At 42.2% G+C, this 22,787-nt stretch overlaps 1 protein-coding gene across 3 annotated transcripts in view; it reads right to left on the reverse strand.

Annotated features, from left to right (window-relative positions):
* ABAT (4-aminobutyrate aminotransferase) overlaps positions 1-22,787 on the reverse strand; it is a 47,447-nt gene that overhangs the window by 11,985 nt on the left and 12,675 nt on the right. For 2 of the 3 annotated variants that reach the window (XM_082064393.1, XM_082064395.1), the window contains exons 2-6: positions 15,778-15,901; positions 8,584-8,681; positions 7,700-7,729; positions 7,348-7,465; positions 419-468 (exon numbers count right to left, since the gene is read on the reverse strand). In XM_082064393.1, the coding sequence (XP_081920519.1) occupies positions 419-468; positions 7,348-7,465; positions 7,700-7,729; positions 8,584-8,681; positions 15,778-15,847 (366 nt within the window). In that variant the 5' untranslated portion in view covers positions 15,848-15,901. Of the gene's footprint in view, positions 1-418; positions 469-7,347; positions 7,466-7,699; positions 7,730-8,583; positions 8,682-15,777; positions 15,902-19,851; positions 19,906-22,787 lie in introns of all 3 variants that reach the window. The other variant, XM_082064394.1, reaches the window with a different exon arrangement.

Consider the following 22,787-nt stretch of genomic DNA (forward strand, 5'->3'; position numbering starts at 1 on the left):
AAAAAAAACCCCAACCCAAACCCACCCACAGCCTTCCAGACTTAGGGCACTATTTTCATATTTAAAATACTATACTGTCTCTCAAGGACTTGTGCTTGCTTTCAGGCTCAAAAATCTTCACTCAAGAACATTCCTAAAATGATTAATTGCAAACACTATGATTGAATTATGATTTAAAACTGGCCGCAAACATCTCAAGTGCATCACTCAAATGTTTACTTCTTGTAAAGCTTCACAGAAGTTTTGATGTCTTCTTAAACACTATCGAGCTCTTTTCATCTAGTGAGAAATAAAGAAAGCAGATCCCACCATGCTCTAAGTATGAGTCATTAAGCATTATCCGTTTAAGAAAAAATTGACAGAACGCCACAAGGAGGGAGAAGACTCTTTCAAGTACTTCATGTTTCAATTCACTTACCAAGTTCTGTGGCTGTTGTAGAAGCTTTATCAGAGAGGGATGGCTGTAACCTAATTAAAAAGAACAAAGAAAGCAAACAGTTATTTCTATCTGATGTCAATAAACCAGCATAAAGAGTAACCTAGAGAATAACCTTATTCTGATGCTTAACTGTTTCTGTAACCTGTTTGTTTTAACAATTTATAATAGAACTTCTTTCAAAGTAGGGCATACCTCTCCTTTTACAAAATATTCCTATCTGGAACTTTGGAACAAACGTGGTGTCAGGCAATAGCAAAATGTATTTTAGTACTGAAAGGTAAAAATTGGACACAAAAGAGAAATGAACACAAATGGGTCTTTTGCCTGATACAGCCTGATTGCAGTATCACAGTTTCTACCAAGTACTGTGGGCCTGACATTATTAAACGTTTACTATTTCTCCTTCCTGGGTTTCCCACATATATTTGGTTTCTCTGCAGCACAATGTGCAAACCTCTCCTCTCCTCTCCCTCAATGCAGAGCAGGAATCCCTTGCCATTCACAGCGGCTGCTGCTGCACGGCGAATCTCACAGCGAGTTTTACACTCCTTCAACATCAGAATGATGATCCCCAGCACGATAACAAAACTTTTCTCCCCTCACTGCGCTTTTTTTTCAGCTGATGAAATTTTTCGTCATTGTAAAATCAACTTAGAAACACATATTCTTCTTTGGCAGCTGACTATAAGAAACAGACAAGCAAAGATACACATCTTCACAGATTTCTCAAAGAAAGCTAATTTGGCAATTGTAATTTCAGTGCATTATAATGTAGTAACAAAACATCAGCATGGGCTTTTTGTAGCTCAGCAGACACAGGGTAACCTCGCCAGCACAGCAGCCGTGGGTTCTCGCTGCTGATGTGCGCAATGGGCACACGTTAGAGCAGACCCAGCAGGATTAAGCCCTGGGACCCCAGCAGAATGTTGGCAATGGCTTGAGAGCTCTCCTTGACATCTGTCACAGCTGGACGGCATGCGGCACCGCTGCCTCTGCAATGTCAGCTGAACGCGGCGTTTGTTACCACTGCAACCTCTCTGCACAAGATGCTGCCAGATTTGAGTTGTGCATATCCTGGCCTCCACACTCTCCAGGCTTTCACTTATAGATACAGCCACATTTATTTGCACGCGTGAGGATGTGTCTTCCACCCCTGCATGATCATTAACAGGCCTACCAGAAGGAAGAGGCTGTCACAGAAACAGCCGTACACTTGGAACTGAGGGACTAATAAGCACCCAAATCTCTAACCTGCCACAACCCTTTAGCTATTCCAAGACATCTGTCAGGAAATCTCTCCTTCTCAGTCATAGATTTACATACCTCAGCTGTGCATCACCATGAAAACACCTGTTTGATAAACTTGTGTCTCGTATTAAAGGAGAGTCTGCACTTTTCACCTTCTCTCATGACCAGTTACTTTTTTCCTTCCCATTTTCCTTAGACAAACTTTTAGTTGGAAAAAGATGCAACAATTTGTCCTCTTTTCTCAGAAACATTGAGATACTAAGGATGCTTCAGGTTTAACACAACAAAGGGGCTTATTTTATACCTATTGACATTATGGGATAACTGGCTTGCTTACAGGTAAAACAATGTATTTGATGTAAAAAAAAAAAAAAATCTTCACCAAAGGAGCCCAGAAAATTTCATTTTAAGCCTTATTACTAATGTATGAAATGCCAAAGCCAGAGATTAACATCATCTTTTATATTCCCTTGTAGAAACAGTTGGAAACCTCATCTTCCCTACTGCTCAAGAAGTCAGACCACTCTAATTTTATTACAAAAGCTTATCATGCCTCTCAACTCCTCATTCTCACTGCATTACAATAGCCCTGATTATCCTGTCTGAGCGATGAAGCATTAGGCTACTTCATTAACAAATCAATTATAAATTCAGTTTTGGACACTTTAGTTCAAAACAAGGAAATAGCCAGACTGTTTTAACTGCATGTCATGCTGCAAAGAATCTGTTAAAATTATTATGAAGATAATACAAGTGGTTAGTTGGGACACAGACAACTAAATCTGCATTGCGTCTGCTGTCACTGAAGAACTGTCAGGCGAGAGGGACTGCGAGCTGGAAGCTGTGCCCCGGGGAGCTGGAGAGCCTTTGGGAGGATATCTATTGCTTCAGAAATCTCCAAACTAAACCTCACAGAAGTTTGTTATAAAGAGCTACCATTGCATAGGAAGCTGAACCACTGGCTCTGGGATTGCTTGTAAAAATGTGTAATTCTGTTGCTGGTGTTAAGATGCGTGGAGAACACAGAGATCTTCTCATCTTCTCTTGTGTAATGGATTCAAGACTTCCATTACCCATAACTTATCCCTTCCCACCTACACAAGATGTCTCTCCCTTATTCCTCAGGCCGAGTCCCTGTTCTTCCTCCCAACGCTCCTGTTCTGCTGGCGAATCCTCAACAGGACCCGGTGGAATGAGAGCGAGCCCTGAAAGCCCAACTTCTCCTGAAAGAGCAGGTCTGCGTGCAGGAAGATGCTGAACTGCTATGTGGGTTCACAGTCACAGAACTAATGCCAGCAAGAACTAAATGGTTAAATAACCGCGGTAGACAAAGTCAAAAAGGTTCAGGCTGAGACAGCAAACAGACAGCAACTTGTTTCACTGACACGACCAGTGCAAGGGTTTGTAGCTTTACAAATCAGATACATTCCTTTAAGAAGTGCCAGAGCTGGCTCTTCAGAGAGGGCACCCGCTTCATCACTCCCACTGTGTGTCTAGATCGATGTGACAGAAAGTACATGTCCTCCGGGCTCAGGAATGCGCCTGTCTGCAAAGGAACAAAAACTGGAGCTGCTAAAATAACGAGATGGAGAAAGCCGAAGGAACCCATTTGAACTGAGCAGCAGGCAGCTGCCACTAATGCCAAACTACACCTCTACACATCTCCCAAACAAACACAGACCTTCCCAGCAATGAAAACCAGACTGTTCCATTTGCTGGTCCAGAGTATTTGCTCGTAAACACATCGACAGAATCTCCTCTTGCATTTGGCTCCATGGGGTTTCTAACCATCAAGCAGATCAGATGCAGGTTTAAAGGAGTATGTTGTGCTACAACTTCCCAAAATCCATGTGCTAAAAATCTGCTTTAATTTGTATTTTTCAGCAAGAAGCAGCCCAGAACATCTGTACCTAGAGGTTTTTTATACTTTAATTCTTATCTTTCCACACAAGCACTTATTACCTCTCAACCACTGCTGATAAATATATTCCAGTGTAGTAGATCATTATTAAATCTTGGGGAGTCCTGACAGATTCATAAAAGGTTTTATTAGATTTACTTGCAGAGAGATAAGCACAGATGACTAGCATGCAGCTTGTGATCTTGTTTTGGTGTCCCAGTCTAGACCCTAACCCTGTCACCAAAAGGGACATGATTAGCAACCTCTGCAGCTTCAGATACTCGGTCCTGTCATTCAGCACAACTTAAAAAAAATAAATTAATGCTGTGTGTTCAGTTAGATTCAGGTCAGCCTGTAGGTGTTAAATTTCCTTTTACTTCTTGTTGCTACACAACACAGAGCCATTCTCTGAGCAGCTGTATGGAGCACTGCACTACAGTTCCTTTGTGACTGAAGAACACGACCTCTAGGACAAAAAAAACCCAGCTTATTCTCACACAGACATTTCCACACGAGGGAGGAACCAGCTGGCTTAGCTGAGGATCAGCTATAGGAACCGGAGCCTTATGTCTACGTCAAGAGTTTCAGTCAAGCAGAGAAGCAAACTGAAGAAGCCCCTGCTATTACACCCCACGACTAGTGTATGTATCTCAAGAGAGTTCATAGATCTTAGTTCAGTTATGGTCACATATGACATTATGAGTACATCTATTAATAATAGTGCTACAGATAGGAAGAATCAGGGTTTTAAACAATTTTAACCAAACCAGGCATTACTACAGGTGGTTCCAAAAAACTAAGTGATCTCTTAGACCAACTGGAACTGATTGCAGGTTCAATTGAAATGTTTAAGGGTTATGTTAACTATCTTGCAGGCAATTTATTCCTATGCATTTGAAATTCACTCTCATGGAGTTGAGCAGCTAAGAGCTGCCTTTTCATTTCCAGGGCTTGGGAGGAGCAGTCTGGGAACAAATGTCCACAGACAGCACAGTGTTAGCAGGAATTGCAGTTTTGCGGCCTGTGCTGCACTTGGGCTGTAAGCAGAGGTTCCAAGTCTCTCAACATCTGGCATAAAGCAGCATAAAGCATCTTTTCTCCTATACTTAATTCACATATAAGTTCCATTATATTATCAGCAGGAGCTGACAAGAAGACTGTGTATTGCATTCCTGAGAATTACCTGTCGGCATCCAGAATGTTTATTTCAAGTAGCTTTCCCACTCCAGATTGCATTTTATTGCATGAATATTTGCTTTGATAAAAGTTTAGTTATCACTGGGAGGGAAGGAATTGAGCTAAAAGCATCAAAATCCTAGGATTTAAGAAAAATCACAGGATTTAAGAAAAATCACAGGATTTAAGAAAAATAAATTCACATAACAAGCTAAATAGCCTGGAAAAATTATGTCAAAGATGTGAACCATGGACTTTGCTTACTTAATTTTTCTTTCCTTTCAAACCCTGAAACTCACCACTGCCCTGTGCCTTAATATGTCATAGGATGTTAGAGTGAATGTATCAAGCAGCTTCACCTTTAGCTTGAAGTAACAGATCATGTAATCTCATTGTATTTTCCAGCCAAGACTGTTAGGAAGAGTTGGCTACAGTTCCTATTTGTGGCTGGCATCCATTCAGGCAACCTCCTTTTACAGGTTTTCCATCATTAGAAAGCTACAAGGAGCTAACAAATATGTCCAAACCCCAACAGGAGATGCTGTCCCCAAACCTACAAAGAGGAGCAAACCTTTGGCACACAGGTGGCTGTCAAACAGGAGCTGGAGAAGAAATGAGAAAGGCCAAATGAAACAGGTGGCCGTCCAAGAACCAGTACTTACTCTGATTCTGGTCTTAACACAGATCATGTTATCAGACAGCTGCAGCATATGTTAACTGTCTTTTAGACAACAGGAGAAAAATGCAGAAAAAAACCCCACAAGATTAGCCATAAACTCCTTTAACTTACCATTATGTTAAGCAAAGTCAGAAAAAGCTATGTGGCATTTTGGATGCTGTTAATAAATAGCTGAACACATTTTTTTAAAAAAATCTCCCCACTAAGAAACTATTTCCACAGTAATATTTAAATATTTTGTACATAAATCTATATTAAAAGAAGTACAAGCACTAGAAGGTCAGAAAGCCTCAGTGCACTGTCTGTACAACCTTAATTTCACCCATTTGGAGTACGCACTGACTTTCCTTTAACTACACGATCACACACTAGTTTCTCCAAATAGCAACTCTTGTGTGAAGAATGCGAGGTCCTGAACACTACATGTACATCCTCTCCTAGAAACCTAAAATCCAGTCCTGTTTCAATTAGGTGAGCATCAGCACACAAGCACTGTGCTCCTTTGTCTCACCCCTGTTTCCATGTCTGTGGTGACAAAGTTATCTCAGGGCAGCCTCTAAAATCACAGAATCCCAGAATGTCAGGGATTGGAAGGGCCCTGGAAAGCTCACCCAGTGCAATCCCCCCTCGGAGCAGGAACACCCAGATGAGGTTACACAGGAAGGTGTCCAGGCGGGTTGGAATGTCTGCAGGGAAGGAGACTCCACAACCCCCCTGGGCAGCCTGGACCAGGCTCTGCCACCCTCACCATGAAGAAGTTTCTTCTCATATTTAAGTGGAACCTCCTGTGTTCCAGTTTGTTCCCACTGCCCCTTATCCTGTCATTGGTTGTCACCGAGAAGAGCCTGGCTCCATCCTCCTGACACTCACCCTTTACAGATTTATAACCATTAATGAGGTCACCCCCCAGTCTCCTCTCTTCAACAAATGCTGAAGAGTTCTGGAATATTTACACATGTGTATTGAGGTGCTACACAAGAGTGAAACTGTTACTTGTCTGCAAAGAAGATTGGGATAACTGAAAACCCATTGCAGTCACAAGGTCTTAAGATACCAAAAATTTGGCAATGACCTGAACATCACTAAATTCTGTTTCCCAACAAGGAGGCCCGCAGGGATGATTTTGAGTCATCACTGTTTCTATACATAGCACAACTTCTACCTTTTAAATTATACCAGCACTTTTGCTCTTTTTGCTTCTGCAGAAACATATTTTTAAGCAAAGGAGAAGGAACAAAAACCGAACACCTACTGAAACCAACATTCCTTGTCATCGGGGCCTACATCTCTACCTTGCTTCTTTTCCTTTTTGAAAAAAAAAAGAAAAATCATCGATTGACCTTCCTGAGCACTTGACAAGTCAATTGTTTGGTCCCTCAGCCCAACTGAGCTGCCACCTTTGCTTTCACTCAGCACCAATATTCAGTGTTTGATTTTGTTTCATCCTACTGGAGCCCTCCTGGCCCACTAATTTTTTCAGTTATTTTGAGATAGAAATGTTAACTAAAGCACATCATTTTATGTTAAAATGTTTAAGGCATGTTTGTTGACATTTAAAACAGTAACATACTGTTACAGAATTGGAAAGCACACAAATCCAAGCGAACAAAGATCACCTAAATTGTGGAACTTGCATATTCAAACTAAGATTAATACTAGAGCTTCTTGCAGGTACCACGATGTTCTTCACACGAGCTGCAAGTATTGCATTTGTAGTTTCTTCAGCTATTAGAACCCACCAGTCCATAACATGCAGGAGTGAGGTGCACCCTGACTGCAAGGAGGCATACATTATGTCAGCTTTGGGGTTTTTCAGTTAATCAACCAACTTCTCTGGCAGTGGCTGAGGCAAGAAAACAATAGATTGAGGACAAAGCAAAAAAATTTGGTACAACTGTCTCCTACCTATTGGGATGGATGAAATCTGAGAATAGAGATCCAGCATGCGATTGCCGTCTACATCTACTAGGTAGTTCCCTCGGCTCTCTTCGTAATTGCAAAAAAAGTGTACAGCTTCTGCGTTCTTAAAGGAAAAAACAAGCAATACTTTACAAAGTAGCAGTGTGTAGGAAGGTGCAACTAATACACTACAAAAGGTTTTATTCAAATGCACACATATCCCACTAAGCATGCAAACCTAGAGTCAGTGTTTTACCTTTTTCTTTGTATGGAATTAAACACACCAAACAGGATTTTAAAACAAGTTCTGAAATCACAGTATTAACACTCCTGAAAGTCAGAAAACTTGACCAATTACCTGAATTCCATTCAGCTGCTTCATTAATTCCTGTAGAAAAAGCAAACATCAAAGAGTCTCAGGAATGTAATTACCAAATGCTGAAGAAGAATGTATGTTTCTTTTTATGATCACATAAATAATGTGCAAAACTTGGAGCCCTGTGTGCTCACCAGGCAACATGAACTCTCATAGTGCATCTTGCAACCATGACAGTCAAAACTATGAACTGTGGCACACAGAGCTACACAGGCTGCACACACAATTTCATTGTGAATCCCCAAAATGGGAAAGCTGCCTCTTCCATATTCATCAACTAAACTAAGAAAACAAGAGAGAAATCAGAAAATAAGAGAAGCCAGAGGTACACAGAAAGGATTCTGGCACACTGGTTCTAGAAAGACAGGGTTTAGGGTTTTTTTTAAAATAAAATAAAGAAAAACAACAAACAAAACCACAAAAACCCCACAACAACACACGCCAAACCAACCCAACCCCACCACACATAAATACTGGCTCTGCCAGAGTAAAGCCATGTCCAGCAAATTGAAAATCTTGCTTCCTTTCAAAACCAAAGCATTATTTCACATGATAAAAAGCCAACTAAGTATCTGTTTTCAGCAGGACCACAAGTAATCAAGTCTGATGAGATGTTTAATCAAACTGATGCTTTTTTGCTTTCAGCTACTTTGTACAGGAAGTTGGCAGCTGAGATTCAGATCTCTCTGTGGGGCATTTAATTCGTGAGCTTTTAATTCTCAGCATCTTGATAAAAGTGGGCCTACGCTGTCGTGAATGGATGTTGATTCATATCAGATTTAAGGTGTGGAATGAAATTCATGTTCTAGCAAGTTAAACACAGCTAAAGAAAAAAAAATACAAGCCATTAGACTTTGGGAACTTACTCTAGATCGTGGTCCTGGAACTTCTGTCTTCATTAGAGGTCCATCATAATCAAAATCCACATCAATTTTAGCTGCAGCCTGACTGATGTATCTGTGTCCTGTAAGAAATAACGAAAACCTGAGTGCAGACCATATTCTCTGTACTCTCCTCTCAAAATAAATATACATAGCTTACCTGACTGAGAACACTTGACAGATAAGAGCGATTACATTGCACTGTCTGAAGTGACCGAATGTCTCATCTTTGACAAGTGTTAAAATAAAACTAATACCAGTGAGGTGGCTTTAAAAAAATCGAGTGAAATGACAAGGCAGTCCTAGAGAAACAGAGGCAGATCCTGCTGTGAAGGACAGGAGGACTAAGAGCAGACCCACTTCCATTGCTGTTGCTCTGCCCATTACACCCTGAACAAGCCTTTGTTGTGAATTCCCCCCTCCTAAGCAGAGCTGGCTTCATTCACTGTCAGCAATAACCCAAGAGCCTGATGGACCCCACAGGTAAAAAACACCGTGATGTTCTGCGACAGCTCACAGGACACCGTTTGAGAAAGATCTGTGTCCCAAAGGTAAAGGCTGTGTCCAAAACAAATTCAAAATCTGAAGTGAATCAGTGTCTTGCACAGCAGCTCTGACATGTGGGTCAAATATAGTGAGGGTTTTTCCTCTGATCCTGCCTCTGACCTTGCTGTTCTTTATCCATCTGTATAATTGGGGGATCATAATAAACTCAACATCTTAATTAAAACAAAAGGCAAAAATCTCCTGTGCTTCATCAGTAACAGGCTCTGCTCCTATTTCTGAAGTAACTGAAAACACGGGGTTTAGGCACAGTTGATACAACAGAGACAGTCCTAGGAAGCATATATATTCCAAATATGTAGATATTCCATGAGGGGATTACAGGGTAATATGGGAATTGTACATTGGCAACAAAGCAAGTATGGATTGAAGAGCTCTACCAAGGTGATCAGCAAGAGCTTGCTCTGTACACCGTGGTTAAGTGTTGACCTAAACTAACGTTCTTAACAATTACATTTTTTGTCATGAAGCACCTGCAAACCTTTACCCAGCATGACAGCATCCACAAATTAATCTTCATAAGCTTAATTTAGGAGCATCACACTTGTACCATATCAACACCTGAAAGACAAGGGCAGAACTTTAGTCTGTGACAGGCATTTTAAGTTGGTGCAATCTGGAAAACCCAAACTGAAGAATCCTTCACTCCCTTTCTCATCAGTGAAGATGCTGAACTGAAATTTCATCTGAAAAATCACAGTCCTGTGAAAGCGTCTCTATCTGAGCGCTTGAAGTCACTGCTCATTTTGGGAAAACGTCGTCTGCAAAGGTGATTATGCTCCTCAGTTTTAATTCCAAGCATTATATCTGAGATGCGTCAGTGCCCTCCGCAAAGCTATTAATAGGTTTGTGTTACAGCAACGCCGCTTCATTTTTGTGTCGTTCATGTAAATTGGGGACCGCGTGACAACTGCTCCGCTGGAAAAAAAACCATAAAGCTACTGCATATAAAAGATCACAAGCTACACAATTCGTAGCCAATAAAGATGCAGGTTTAGTAGACGCACCGTGAAGTCTAAAAGGGGAAAAGAGACCAAAAGAACCCTGTTGTGCACCCTGCTCCTTCCCCACGGAGACTGCAGCAATCCCCACACAGCTTGCGCAGGGACACCACCAGCCTTGACTCTCTGCCTGAGTTCTCATAAAAATGCACTCGCTTGGACGGCGATTAAAGATTTCCTCTCCTGTTAACAACCAAGCCACCCCGCAAACGTGCCAGACGCCTGATCGCCAGCACTAAAACCCAGACCCACCGTCACCTGGGCATCACCTGTGAGACCTGCAGAACATTTCCCTCTCCCACCTCCCCAAAGGACGATCTGTGAAATATTCTAACAGATGAGGATTCTAAATCATATACAAGTTTAATTAGTGCTCTCAGAAAGTTCTGTTGTGGTTATTGCAAAGGGCAATAACCTTTTCGTCTCCCTACGAAAACACTTATTTACGCAGCTGTACGACAGGGAATTCATTTGGAGAACGTTCTACTGTTTTCCTAACTTGTTTAACATGACAAGTCAAGAGGAGGTTGCTTCCATCAGCCAGGATGTGTAACAAAGATCAGCATCTTTTTGCTCCTGTTTAATGCCTCAGCCTCTTCTGCACAGGTATGTTGAACCAGATATTTGCTAAGGGCACACACGAGCCATTAACAACCGGCACTTTGCTGTGGGTGCTGCAGTAACTCGCACAGGCACAGCTCCTGTCTATCAATGGGGTTTCATATACAGCACAGAGTGGTCAAGTGAAACTAAACCATACAGCTCTTGCCAAAGAAGAGCTGCTTTAAAGATCATTTGAATCAAGTTAGTAACGGTCAATTTGTGAGGCATTATGTTTTTAAACAACAGCTTCAGGAGCAGATTACCCAAACCACCATCGTTTTCAGTAAGTCTGTGAACCAGAGCCATCTAAAAAACAAGCAACACAAGTGACTGGTTTCCCTTCATTTGCTTGTTATCTCCTAAAGCATGCTACACATCATCAGGCTACACAAGCAAATGATTTCTAAGTCGATTCACTGATACAAATTTAATTTCATATATCTGTTTTCAGGAGCCCACAGAGTATCTCATTTTATTAACACCAGTACAATGGCAGCTATACTGATTTATTGGTAGTTACACTTGCCAAGGGGTCATTCGATCTCGCAGCTCAGGCAAATGCTATGGTTTGACTTTGAAGTAACAGCTTGCCATAAATAAAATGAAAATGCCCTGTGTTGCCAGATCAAAGATTTTGAAAAGTGCTTTTTTTAATTCCTCTTAGTTAGAGACTGAAGAATACTGGCTAGAATAAAACCTTAAAAAAAATCAAAACCTCAACATTCAAACAGAGCCTTTGACAGCAAAAATAGTTAATCCTTAGACTTTTTCTTTTTTTTAATGAAGCTCTTCTCCCTTTGAGAGTATAACATAAATGATTGGCACAAACTCACACAGTTTCTAGCAAGGTCAACAGATTTATTCCAAATATCCCACTCCACTGTCCGACAGAGATGCATATTTGTTCACAGGGTTGGTTAATAATAAATAAAACAACTCTGATTTTAAGAAGACAAACCCGTGGTGCTGCCCTTGCTCCCGAGGCCCGCACAGGGAGCACAGCTCTGCAGGGGCTCGCCCTCCAGAAAAGGCTTTTCTGAGCACTGGGACGCCCTGTGACGGACACCCAGACACTGGCATCAGCACCCGTGTTGTTCTGCCTTGAGGAGGATTTCAGCCCCGAGGCCCCGCTCTGCCTCTTGCTTCCCCCCTCCCAGTGTCAGTATCACGTCCTCCTAACGGTGCAAATACAAGTAAATCAGATCACTCACTGTTTTGTTTCCTCCACAGTGAACTGCAGCATGCTCGGCTCAGCTGGCTTTTCTGTCTGGAAGGTACTCAACGTACTTTACAACCTAGCCCAAATTACTCCCATTTGACTTTTTAATATCAGCTTCCCTGCAACGGTAACCCTGAAGTTGCCCCGTAATGTGGGCTACTCCAATTTGATAGTTAACAAGTTTAAGACCTTCACGTCTGGTTTTGAACTTTGCCTCTCCAAAACACAGCAGAGATGGGACAGATAAAAACTGGCATTCGTCCTATGTCCAAGCAAAGTATTTTCAAGAATTAAAAATCCCTGGTGGCTGGTCCTCCAGTGAACTAACAGCATTGCCTTTGTAAGAAATGATCTCGAATACAGAAAATGCCACAAGGGTCAAGTGAGACCTGTATTTCCCCAAATGGGGGGGATCCCCCATTTGATCCTGACGTACCTGTACTGCTCTAACTCCTCTGCGCAGACAGCCAATGGTTGTATCACAGTATGTTTGGGATTGGAAGGGACCTCAGAAGATCATCTAGCCCAATCCCCCTGCTGGTGGGGCTTTTCTATTTTAAAATTTATTCAAAGCAAAAGGTGGAAGCTCAACAAAAATATATGATGGGCCTAAAAATTCTCACATATTTTTTAAAATATAATTTTAGGTTGCTATTCTTAAATTCATGTTACAGTATGACTGGTATGTAAATCAGTACCTAGAAGTTTAAATAAAGTCATGCTCTTGAGCCAATGGACCAAGTCAATCCGCTGTTGAGGTCTATGATCGAACTGCAATAGAGAAATGGGTTCTTATGCTATATTAGCTTAAGAACGGGACCGAATAACATGGCCTCAGTGTGTAGAGTTAATGGGCTACAGCAGAGTGTTTGTCTCTGAAGCAGCATTAGGAAAGCTCTTAAATCACATTTAGCTAATATGACAGAGAACGGCACGCTCTTTCCCCTGGTAAACAAAGCTCTCTCTTCACATCATGGCAAAAGTCAAAACCAAAACACATGTACTATTAATTAACCTAATTACCAGAGAGCACATTGGCTGCACTATTTGCAGAGAATTTTCTACCCATCCTGTTTAAAGAGAGTGGGTGCAATAAGTTAAATTCTACTTTTCTGGGTTCACGCAGGCTACTCAAAGCTCTATGTAACACACCATCTCTAACACTTGAGTAACAGCAGCAAATTATCACACCCTTTCTTTTCATCTAACAGGATGCCATCATTTGCTGGGAGACAGAAGAGCTCGTTTTCCAACCTCTCTTTTCTGTGCTCCCGTCATAATTCAGCAGGTGTCTCACTCAGTGATTTTTAACATAGTACCAAATTGCTACAGCAACACAATTAATACAAGTGCACCCTCGTACCATGTTGTGATGTTGGCAGTCATGGAGAGCACCACTGCTAGCACGTCTGTGTGCTACGCTGTGATCTCTGCCAGCGAGAGCCAGGTTCAACACAGGCCTGCAGAGAAACCCCTGATATGTTTGACCAAAAGTAACACTCTCATACTCACAGTTCCTGAGCATACAACAACTGAATATCACCTGGGAGAAACTCCAGTGGAGGCACTGAACTTACATCAGTGTAATTAAGAGAAGGAACTACCCCAAGAAAAACAAACAAGCAAAAAGAAGACAGGTGAAAACAAAGGCTGGCACAGCAGATCTCCTGAGCGTTTTGCTCTGGCAGTGCAGTGAGCGCTCCCCACGTGCCATCGCACTGCTGCCCCGTGCCGTGCAGAACCGCGGGCTCTGTGCTCACCTGCAGCCTCCACTCCACAGCGCCTATCAAACCACCCTCCAGACAGAATTGTGGAGGCCCTGACAGCCAAAAGTAGGAGGACTGCGATTTCCCCAAGTCCTCTTTTAGGTGTTACAAGTAGAATCTGTTACTAGCAGATCTTGAAAGAGAATGACAAAAGGCCAGGCTAGCGAGAGATGTTTGGAAAATGAACACTGCTATTCCATAATATTGTGAAAACTGAGATTGCTATTTACAGAGTGCTTACGCTGTAAGATCTGCAGCTCTTCCACATGAGACTGTCTGTGTTTCAGTACTCCCACATACACACTGGAGATTTTCTCGGAACAGGATTCTCCAAAGACAAAATCCAAAACCAAACGGGCTGTACAGAAGTGGAAACTCCCGTAAAAAAGAGTCAGAACAGTTCCCACTCCCCACTATAGCTTTATCCCACATCATCTCTTCAGCAGTTACAGGAGCATCCAATTACTAATTTTCATGTTGATCTCGTGATCCGAATAAATCATAAGATCCTCCATCATTTGCAGCACAACATCTGTCAGCCAGGAATGTCGCACGCTAAAAATCTGCTGTGATACAGCTCCTTCTGGTGAGGGGTTCTCCTCTTGCTCCAGTTGTTCTCATCCCTGGACACACACACAAAGTGTTCAGTCCCAAAGGCCACGGGTTTGTCAGACAACCCACAGCCAAGGCCCTCTATGCTTTGCTTCAATATTTTAGCAGGTTTTTCCTGAAAGCAAAGATGCATTAATGGAGCCCAGGGTTGCTTTCCTTTCTTACTGAAGATCTACACCTCTCACTGCACTGGTGAGAAAGGAAGAGGGAGTTACAGCACATCTGCCCTCAAGTCTCTCACGCAACTGCAATGTATTTGTGTTTGGGAGCAGCACAGAAGTGTGCAAGACACATGGAGTGACAGGGAGCACCAAGTGATACCAAGGTGACACATTAGCCCACAGGACTGACAACTAACGAAGGCCTGGCTGCTGCAAGGGCTTTCCGTTGTCCGTGATCGACCAAACGATCCCTCTCTTGTGCAGGGAACCAGTGCGTCACTCCCATCAATAGAAGTGCATTCTGTACTGAAACACTGACCTAACACTTGCCCAATAGCTACAAGACCAGGCTTTGTGTTCTTTACCCAAAGGTCAGTTGCTCTCCAAAGTGTATTATTTAAAAGGAAATCAATAATGTTTAAGTTTCTGAGCAAAGGGAAGGGTCCCGTGTTTGCCTGTCTGTGGTAGAAGGAGCACAGTGGCACTGCTGAAGAAGGGCTGGGAGAGAGAAGAAACATTAATATTTACACAGAGATGGCCATTCAGCCATACTGCATTCAGTGTAAGAGCACATGAAATGGATGCTAGATCTTACATTCTACACCGCTTTGTCCAATAAAAATTTAGTTTTTCTATCTATTTCACAAAGATTGCAGGCTTAACATACACACACATGCTGAATTACAAGCTGTGGCCAAGCAAGAACTTGTCGTTATGCATTTAGAAGAAAGTAGCTTGATGCTGTGTGGTAAGTTATTTCACACCAGAGCCAACTACAGGCAGAAACACACCCCAGCAAGATCCTCTTCTTCGTGTCAGTCACACAAAACCTCCCCACGAGAGAAGACAAGCAGGGTCACATTACACAGCACGAAGACAAAAAAGGCTGATTTTGATGGATGCTTGCTCCATCTCTGCACCACACAACATCAGAAAGCAGCTCTGGAAGAGCAGAGTTCCAAGGGCTCATGAGCTTTGTTTCAGTCAGCATGTTCACAGCGCAAATTATGAACTAAATAAGTTGTCGTTCGCAGAATAAAAAACACACAACAAAAAAAACCCAGCACCTTTGTGGGCCACTTCTGGACTACAACCGCATCATTATCTAATATGCAGAACATATTCTTCAAGTTTTGCAGCATTCAACACCACCAGACAAATCCAGCAGTGTTCACACTGGAATTTGCTCCACCAGCATAAAGTGAACACTTACCAAACACAGACCAAGAAAATACTTTAAAAAACCACCTTACCAAACAGAAGCAGCCTGGAGTTTTGCTGCAGGCAACAGGTCAGTTGTCGACTAAGCAACATTGATGCCATTTTATCTTTACTCAGAAATACTCAATCTTGAGAGATGTCTTTCTGGCTGATGTTCTGAAAAAAAGAAGAAAAACAAACTCTTATTCATGTCCCTGTGGATGCAACCAACACTACTGTGCCATTCATTTCCATTTCCCCATCACTAATTTCAAGCCAAACAAATGAAAGCACTTTGCTGGATTACTGCTGATGTTCAGAGCAGTCTCAGGATTGAGACCTAAGTCTGATGTTAGGTCTTGTTGAGGCAAGATTCTAGGCTAAATCTGAATCTCCCAGCCTTAGTGGGGCCAGGGACTAAAGATCAGTATCTATTTTCCCTTGCTTTTCTTCTCTACTTTATCTATGTATGTAGATTATGTTGAACCTTGTTTCCAGTCCATCCCTCAAGCCAATCTGTTACTTTGATTCGATCTAAGTTCATGAGAAAAATCTCATCTAATACCAAAAGACCCTAATGTTTCAGAAATTTAATTTTCGTATTGTCTTTAGCCAAGATACCATTTGCTTTCCTTCACGCTGGAGCTTTTTCAAAATTGGCAACAGAAAACAAAAAACTCCTTGCCTATGGAGATCTATTAAGTCACAGACCTATTAATACTCAGGTACAAAGGAAATTCCTGCGCCTTTTCAGACAATTGACACCGCACTTGGTTTCACTTAGTTTGCTCTGAGTTTAATTTAATATTCGAGGTATTTTGAAACTTGCCAAGAAGAGCAAACACTTGCACAACACTTGTGTGCACGATGAAAAAAGCTGGATTAGCTTTGTAAAGTTCTGGGCCAGAAGCATAGAGGGAACTAGTTAATTTTTTTCAGACAAGAGTAACTTCACTTATAATATTCATTTAATTCATTAATTAATTTTTCACTTTCAGCTTCTTTCTTTAGTTGTGCTAACTTTTGCAGAATCAATGCGCAAAGAAATATCACAATACCAAGACATTTCTTATCTCATGACCATCCTCTATGAAAACCCAAACACAAGCACAGGTCAGTGAGACTGCCACTGTGGGAAGAGCTGTTGAGGGTGAACCAGTCCAGCACCTCTTACAAGGATTCACCACCTTGACCGATGTCCTCTGCTCAGAGCTATTTATCTGGTCTGTTCGTCTGCGATCTACAATTCCCTCCTTAACTCTGCTTTGCAAAGCACCACTTTTTAAATGTCTCAAGGAGCCTGTTAAAGCTAATGTGAACTTACAAATGGAACAGCGCAAACATACCTATGTCAGAAAGCTAAAACAACCCACCGAGGCTCTCTTTGTCGCTCTAGTCTCCTTCAGTCATCTCCCAGGGATGTTTTGCTACAAACTGAATAATCTACCTTCCCCAGAATGATGAGATGCCCCTCCACATACAAATCAAACAAACCTTCCAGCCACATCACCAGCATCCAGTGGTACCTACTCTTCCTTCCCTAGGCAAACCACTCTTGTCTTTGCTCCCAGAAAATGTTATTTTATCTTCTACCTTTTACTGTTTATCCTAAGTCCTTTAATGGTTAAAATAAAATATTCATAAGAGGCTCAAAAATATATTTGGAAATGGTACTGGCTTTCTGAAATACTCGTAGAAAAAAAGTACAGCAAGAGGCTTAAAAATAAAGTAGCTTAGCCCTAATTTTCCTTGACAGTTGTTATATAAAAAGTTTAACCATTTTCTAGTCCAGGGTCAGAATTAATCATATAATATCCCATTTGAGTATAACTAAACCCAACTTCTTTTCCATCTCCATTACACACATAGATTCTCGCAGGAGATCAGCTGATGTGATGGGTATATGTGTTTAAGCATGTGTTACTTGGTTATCATAATAACCAGCTGAATTTTGCCTCCATAAGCCCTGTCTGGACCACCTCCCCAGCCCGGCGAGCAGCAGCAGCACCGTTTGCCAGCCGGCAGAAATCACCCTGGTGCACCCACAGCACAAAAACATCCACCGACTTCAGATCTCAGACTGTACAAGGGATGAGAAGGGCAACGTCTGGATTAGATCTGTGATTAAATGCTTGCTACCTTACACCTCACAGAAGTGAGACCCTTACAGAAAAAACAGATTCAAAAAAGTCTTCTTTAAATATTTTTTCCTCCAATGGGAGCTGGGCCAGAGAAGGCCATTGTTACAGATGACTGTATAAAACAGCTATTCTGAAGTGAACTTTCAATACATTAATACTGCAGATATTTTTGCAAATATATTTGGACATATTTTGTACGTAACTTTGCATTACACAAACACATGCAGTGGCAAACACAGCTCAAGTCACATTTTTCTAGTTAGAAAAATTACTTTAAAAGAGGAAGCTTAGTATAGTCTATTGAGGACATGAAACATACAGATAAGTGGATTTTTTTTAAATGCACACAATGTGAAATCGGATGTATTTTTTTTAACAGCAGCTCTTAAAATTCTGTACTGAATGATCATTTCTGACAGGCAAAATTAGTCACTAGAAATAAAAACAATCATTCAGCAGCAGTAGCCTATTGTGAACAAATAAACACACACTGTTTCTGTGAGCTAACAAGATAATGTTTTTAACGGGCAACACCTAGAAAAATAAAAAAATAAGAGAGGGACCCCAACATTCAGGGGAATTTGATCCAGATAAAAGAGCGAAAATATATGAGCTAGGAGTTTGTGTAACATGCCTGCTTGCTAGCAGAGAAGCTAATGCAGCATGACATCCATGCTCCAGACTGCAGCTTCCAAACCTGCCCCGACAGCATCCTCGGGAGATGCACAGGGAAGAGACTCTGCAAGTCAGGAGGAGAAGTCAGCGCTGCAGATTTGCATCTCCTTCCTGCAACTCATGCCAAAGACACAGAAGCCTGTTTGAAATTCACGGGGGCACATTCATCTGCCCCTCAGCTGCTCCAAAACCTATTTAACCAGGAACAATTAAGTGGTTTAGAAACAGCAGGGCAAGCTGCACACTGCAATTACTCCACGAGTCTTCACGACCCGCATTTGGGGAGCAGGGAGGAAAAGGCAAATTCATTCCTTTTTTTTTTTTTCTGTTTTCCTTTTCTAGGATGCACAGCAGGGAGGGTACTGTGATGCTATGTGTTAATTGCTGTGAAATTTAAAATATCTCAAGCTATCCTCTCAGTCAGGGGCCCACAGGCAGCACCAGCATTTTGCCTAAAAGCAAAAGCCCGCTTTGCACACCACAGCCCGCCCTGCATCCTGCAGGTGAGCTGGTGGGGATGGTTTGCGAGGAGGGTGTTTTCCGAAGAGCTGAGAAGTCTCTGCAGTTCAGAGCTCATGGCGCTTTGACGTTGCATCTTCTGCACCTGTGTTTTCAACAGTGGAAGAAACTGCAAACTCAGAGACCAAGTCAGCTATGGTTTCTGAGACTAAAACAAAAGAACAATGCTGAAAAGCCTGGCAGGACTCGGGTAGCTGTGCTGGAAGTGGGAAAATAGCGCAACGCTGATTTTCCCTTGGAATTAAATGTTAATTTCCTTGGCTTCACCAGAGAGTGAATCCAACTACCATTACAAAGACCAACAATGTGATAAAGCATTAGCGGTCCAGTTTTTTGTGTCGTTTATCTTCCATGAGCTCTTGTTTCTCCTTTTCTAACCTCCACTATGCTCCTGCAGCTGCACATCAGTGCTCTTCAAGCAGCTTTTCTGGAAGAGAATCAGGCTGAATATATGAGAGGCAAGCTGGAAAGGGTTTGGACAATGGGGGCAGGACATGGGCAGTGAGAAGAGGAAGGCACAGACCCTGTCACATAAGCAGTGACTGCCGTGTGGTAAACCAGATGAGATGAGCAGTCCTGAAAGAGGGGAAAGACAGAAAGGCAGCCAAAACCAGAGCTGGATGGGACTACGGCTTCGAGCGGGACAGGGACAAGCATTCCAGCCTCATTCCTGCGTCCCAAGCCTGTCACCTTTTACTCTGCAACAGCGTGACAAGGAAAGGAAGGAAAAATCTTAACCAGTCTTTCTGTATTCTGCACCCCATAAACTCCTGAAAATCCTTCATTACTCACTTTTTATCGTTTTCAGCAACTTCTGGCAGATATAGTATATTCTGCGACTGGGGCCTGCAAAAGAGAGTTGAAGGACCCTGTCTTAAAAACATAATAAAAATCCAAGGTAGTTTATTAAAGGGGGGCAAGTCTCCTGGTTCCCAGTGTTCATGAGCAAGCATCTTTCAGAACTTCAGTGACGCAGATCAAGTATTTTACTTCTAAAAACAGCTCAAAGAGATCCCAGGGCCTGGAATATCCCCAAATTTTCACCAAGAAGTATGGGTGAGGTAAAAGACAGTTGAATCTCTTGTTCGTTAAACATAATCATGTCCTTCCTTAGTCTGCATTTGAGGAAGAATGGGGCAACCTAATGGCACTGCAGTATCTACATAAAAATCTTCAATGTATAGAGCATTTGCTGTTTGGAAATGCCCTGCGATCACTCAGTATCAGCCCACCCTGCCCTGAGGAGACAGGGACTGTCCACATCCAACACAGCAAAGCAGGAAAACGAAGAATGACTTCACCAGTTGTTATTGACCTGGTGCAGGGTGACATCAGAAATCCCACTTACTGCTTTAGCCACTTAAATGCAGTAGACAACAAAGTAAATAAATAAATAAGCCTGCCAGGATGTTGACTTATTTAACTGCAATTCACTTAGTCCCAGGAGCAGAGTTAAGAGTTCAATACAGACTATGCAGTTATGAAAGCCTGAGTGCACACACTGGAATACAACAGGTGCTTCTAGTTCAACAGGCTTGGTTTTTTGTTGTGTTCGTTTGTTTTTCCAAAGGTGTATTTCTGAATTAGCTTACAACAGTATTTGCAAGAGAAGTTTGTTGCCTGTCAGAAATGTTTGTTACCATAACATCAAGAATTTCTAGTGATAGCTAGACTAGGGCTATCTCAAATCATCACAGGAATAGGAAAGTCCTGTTAAGAGGTAGCTGCAAGAAAATTTACATCTAGGTTTCATATTAGGCCAGCATTAGATTTTCCATCCCACATCTACACAAACACTGCACAAAACAGAGCTGAAACCCTCAGCTTCCAGAGAAACAGTACCAAGCAGCATCCTCGTGAGCCGGCACAGAAAAGAGAATCCAGGTGCTCCTCAACCTGCCCAAGCAAAGGCCACAGCCCTGCACTCCAAAAGCCAGGGTGGTCACAGGCACCCGCGCCGGGCAGCAGCTGGGACAGCCAGCGCAGAGAGTGGCTGTCACCTACAACACGAGCTTGTCCTTGGAGAGGAGCCCACCAAGGCACTTCCCACCAAACGCCGACAGCAAAACGAGCAACAGCCATCTGCACAAGGAAACGTCTATCTGCCATCAAAACGGGGTTTGCCAGAAAACCCTCCACAAGCTGACAGTTGCTTTTGCCGTTTATGCCTCTAATAACCTTAACAACTTTGCGTAGAACAGGATGTAATTGGAAACTCCATAATTGTACTTAAGTTGTCAAGGACACAGTTGTCATAGTTACAAGGAAAGCTCAAGTGTCTGTTATTCATGGTTGCTTATTTATTAACACCAACAGGACCAAACAGTCCCCACTATTTTTCAGAAGAACAGAAATGGGGAGACTGGTTTTGTTTCAGGTCCTGACAAAACAGTAAATATCGCACAGGACAGTATAAGCTGTCCCTAACAAACCAGCCCTTTGCCCAGCTCCCTGACCTCACTCCACATTAATCGGGCATTCAGGTCAGGCTGCTTGAAAACTGCACAAGAGACCAAAAGAAGATGAAACACATGAGGAAAACCCTCACATCTGTAGCTTGGAGGGACTGTACAGTGTCCACCACAACACAGCAATCCCACCAGCCTAATGAGACCAACGATCAGAGCTGAATCAGCAGTGAAGCCAGAACAGAAACCTTCAATCCTTCCACGAAGTTGCAAAACTCAACTCCAGTCAGAAATGTCACTACACCCATGTGTCCAGGTTCTCCTTAGATATCACCTCAGCAGGGTTTGGTGGCTGGATATGAATACCCCTCTTTTTGTATTCTTCCTGCCCTCGTCTCAGTTTACCCTCTCTCCAACAAATATTGGACCAAGAAAAGTCTCCTGGTTCATAATCCAATGGATAAGAACAGGTGGGAATGTTGTGATTATGGCACCCTAGGATTCAGGTGACACATGGAACTTTTGGGCAGCTCATTTTTGATTCAAGAACTACTGGAACAGCTAAGCTGGGATGAGATGTACCTACAGCTTCCCCGTGAAAGAAATACATTGTCTCGGCAAAAGAAAAAATGGGGTCTAAAAAGCATCTGTTAGAAATAGGGCAAGCTCCAGATGCACAGCTAAAAATACCTACATAAACGGCATAACTGTACATAAATGTTAGTAAAAACCAAGCACAACTAAACTGTTAGTTGAAAAAAACCAATATTTTTTTAGTTTGTCATTCCTTAACAGCTCCCAGTCAAAAAAATTGCTCTTTGATATTTCAGTGAACTTTACTAGTGAGCTATCCACAAGAATTCCTCTTCAAGCCTGTATATTTCAAATCCATTATTTTAAATGCAAATGGCAACAACATATCCAACCCATGACTGTTAATTTCCACACATTTCCCAAACCAAACCAGCCCGGCTCTCAATGGGTTAAACAGCTGAAATGATGACACTGCTGTGCTTTTCACATTAGTTGTTCCACAATCATTCTATAGCTTTGGAAAAATTACAGTGTTGCAAAGTACCCTCCAGCAGAGCTTCCTCCAAGGAAATTTAGTTCTATTCCTTGTGAGATTTTGTTCCTCAGCATCCTACTACTGCCTCTTCAGAGGTCATGAAAACAGACAAATAGGATCAAATAAAATGTACTGTAAAGGCACAATTTATTCTTCTGCTTCCTGAAGTCACAAAATAGCTCACTTGGAGGCAGCCTGCACCAAACCAAGGGAAACATCTTAAACGGGAGCAAGCACTCTGGTTTCTCAAG

Source organism: Streptopelia decaocto, assembly GCF_964273445.1.
Source record: "Streptopelia decaocto genome assembly, chromosome: 13".
NCBI classification, from domain to species: domain Eukaryota; kingdom Metazoa; phylum Chordata; class Aves; order Columbiformes; family Columbidae; genus Streptopelia; species Streptopelia decaocto.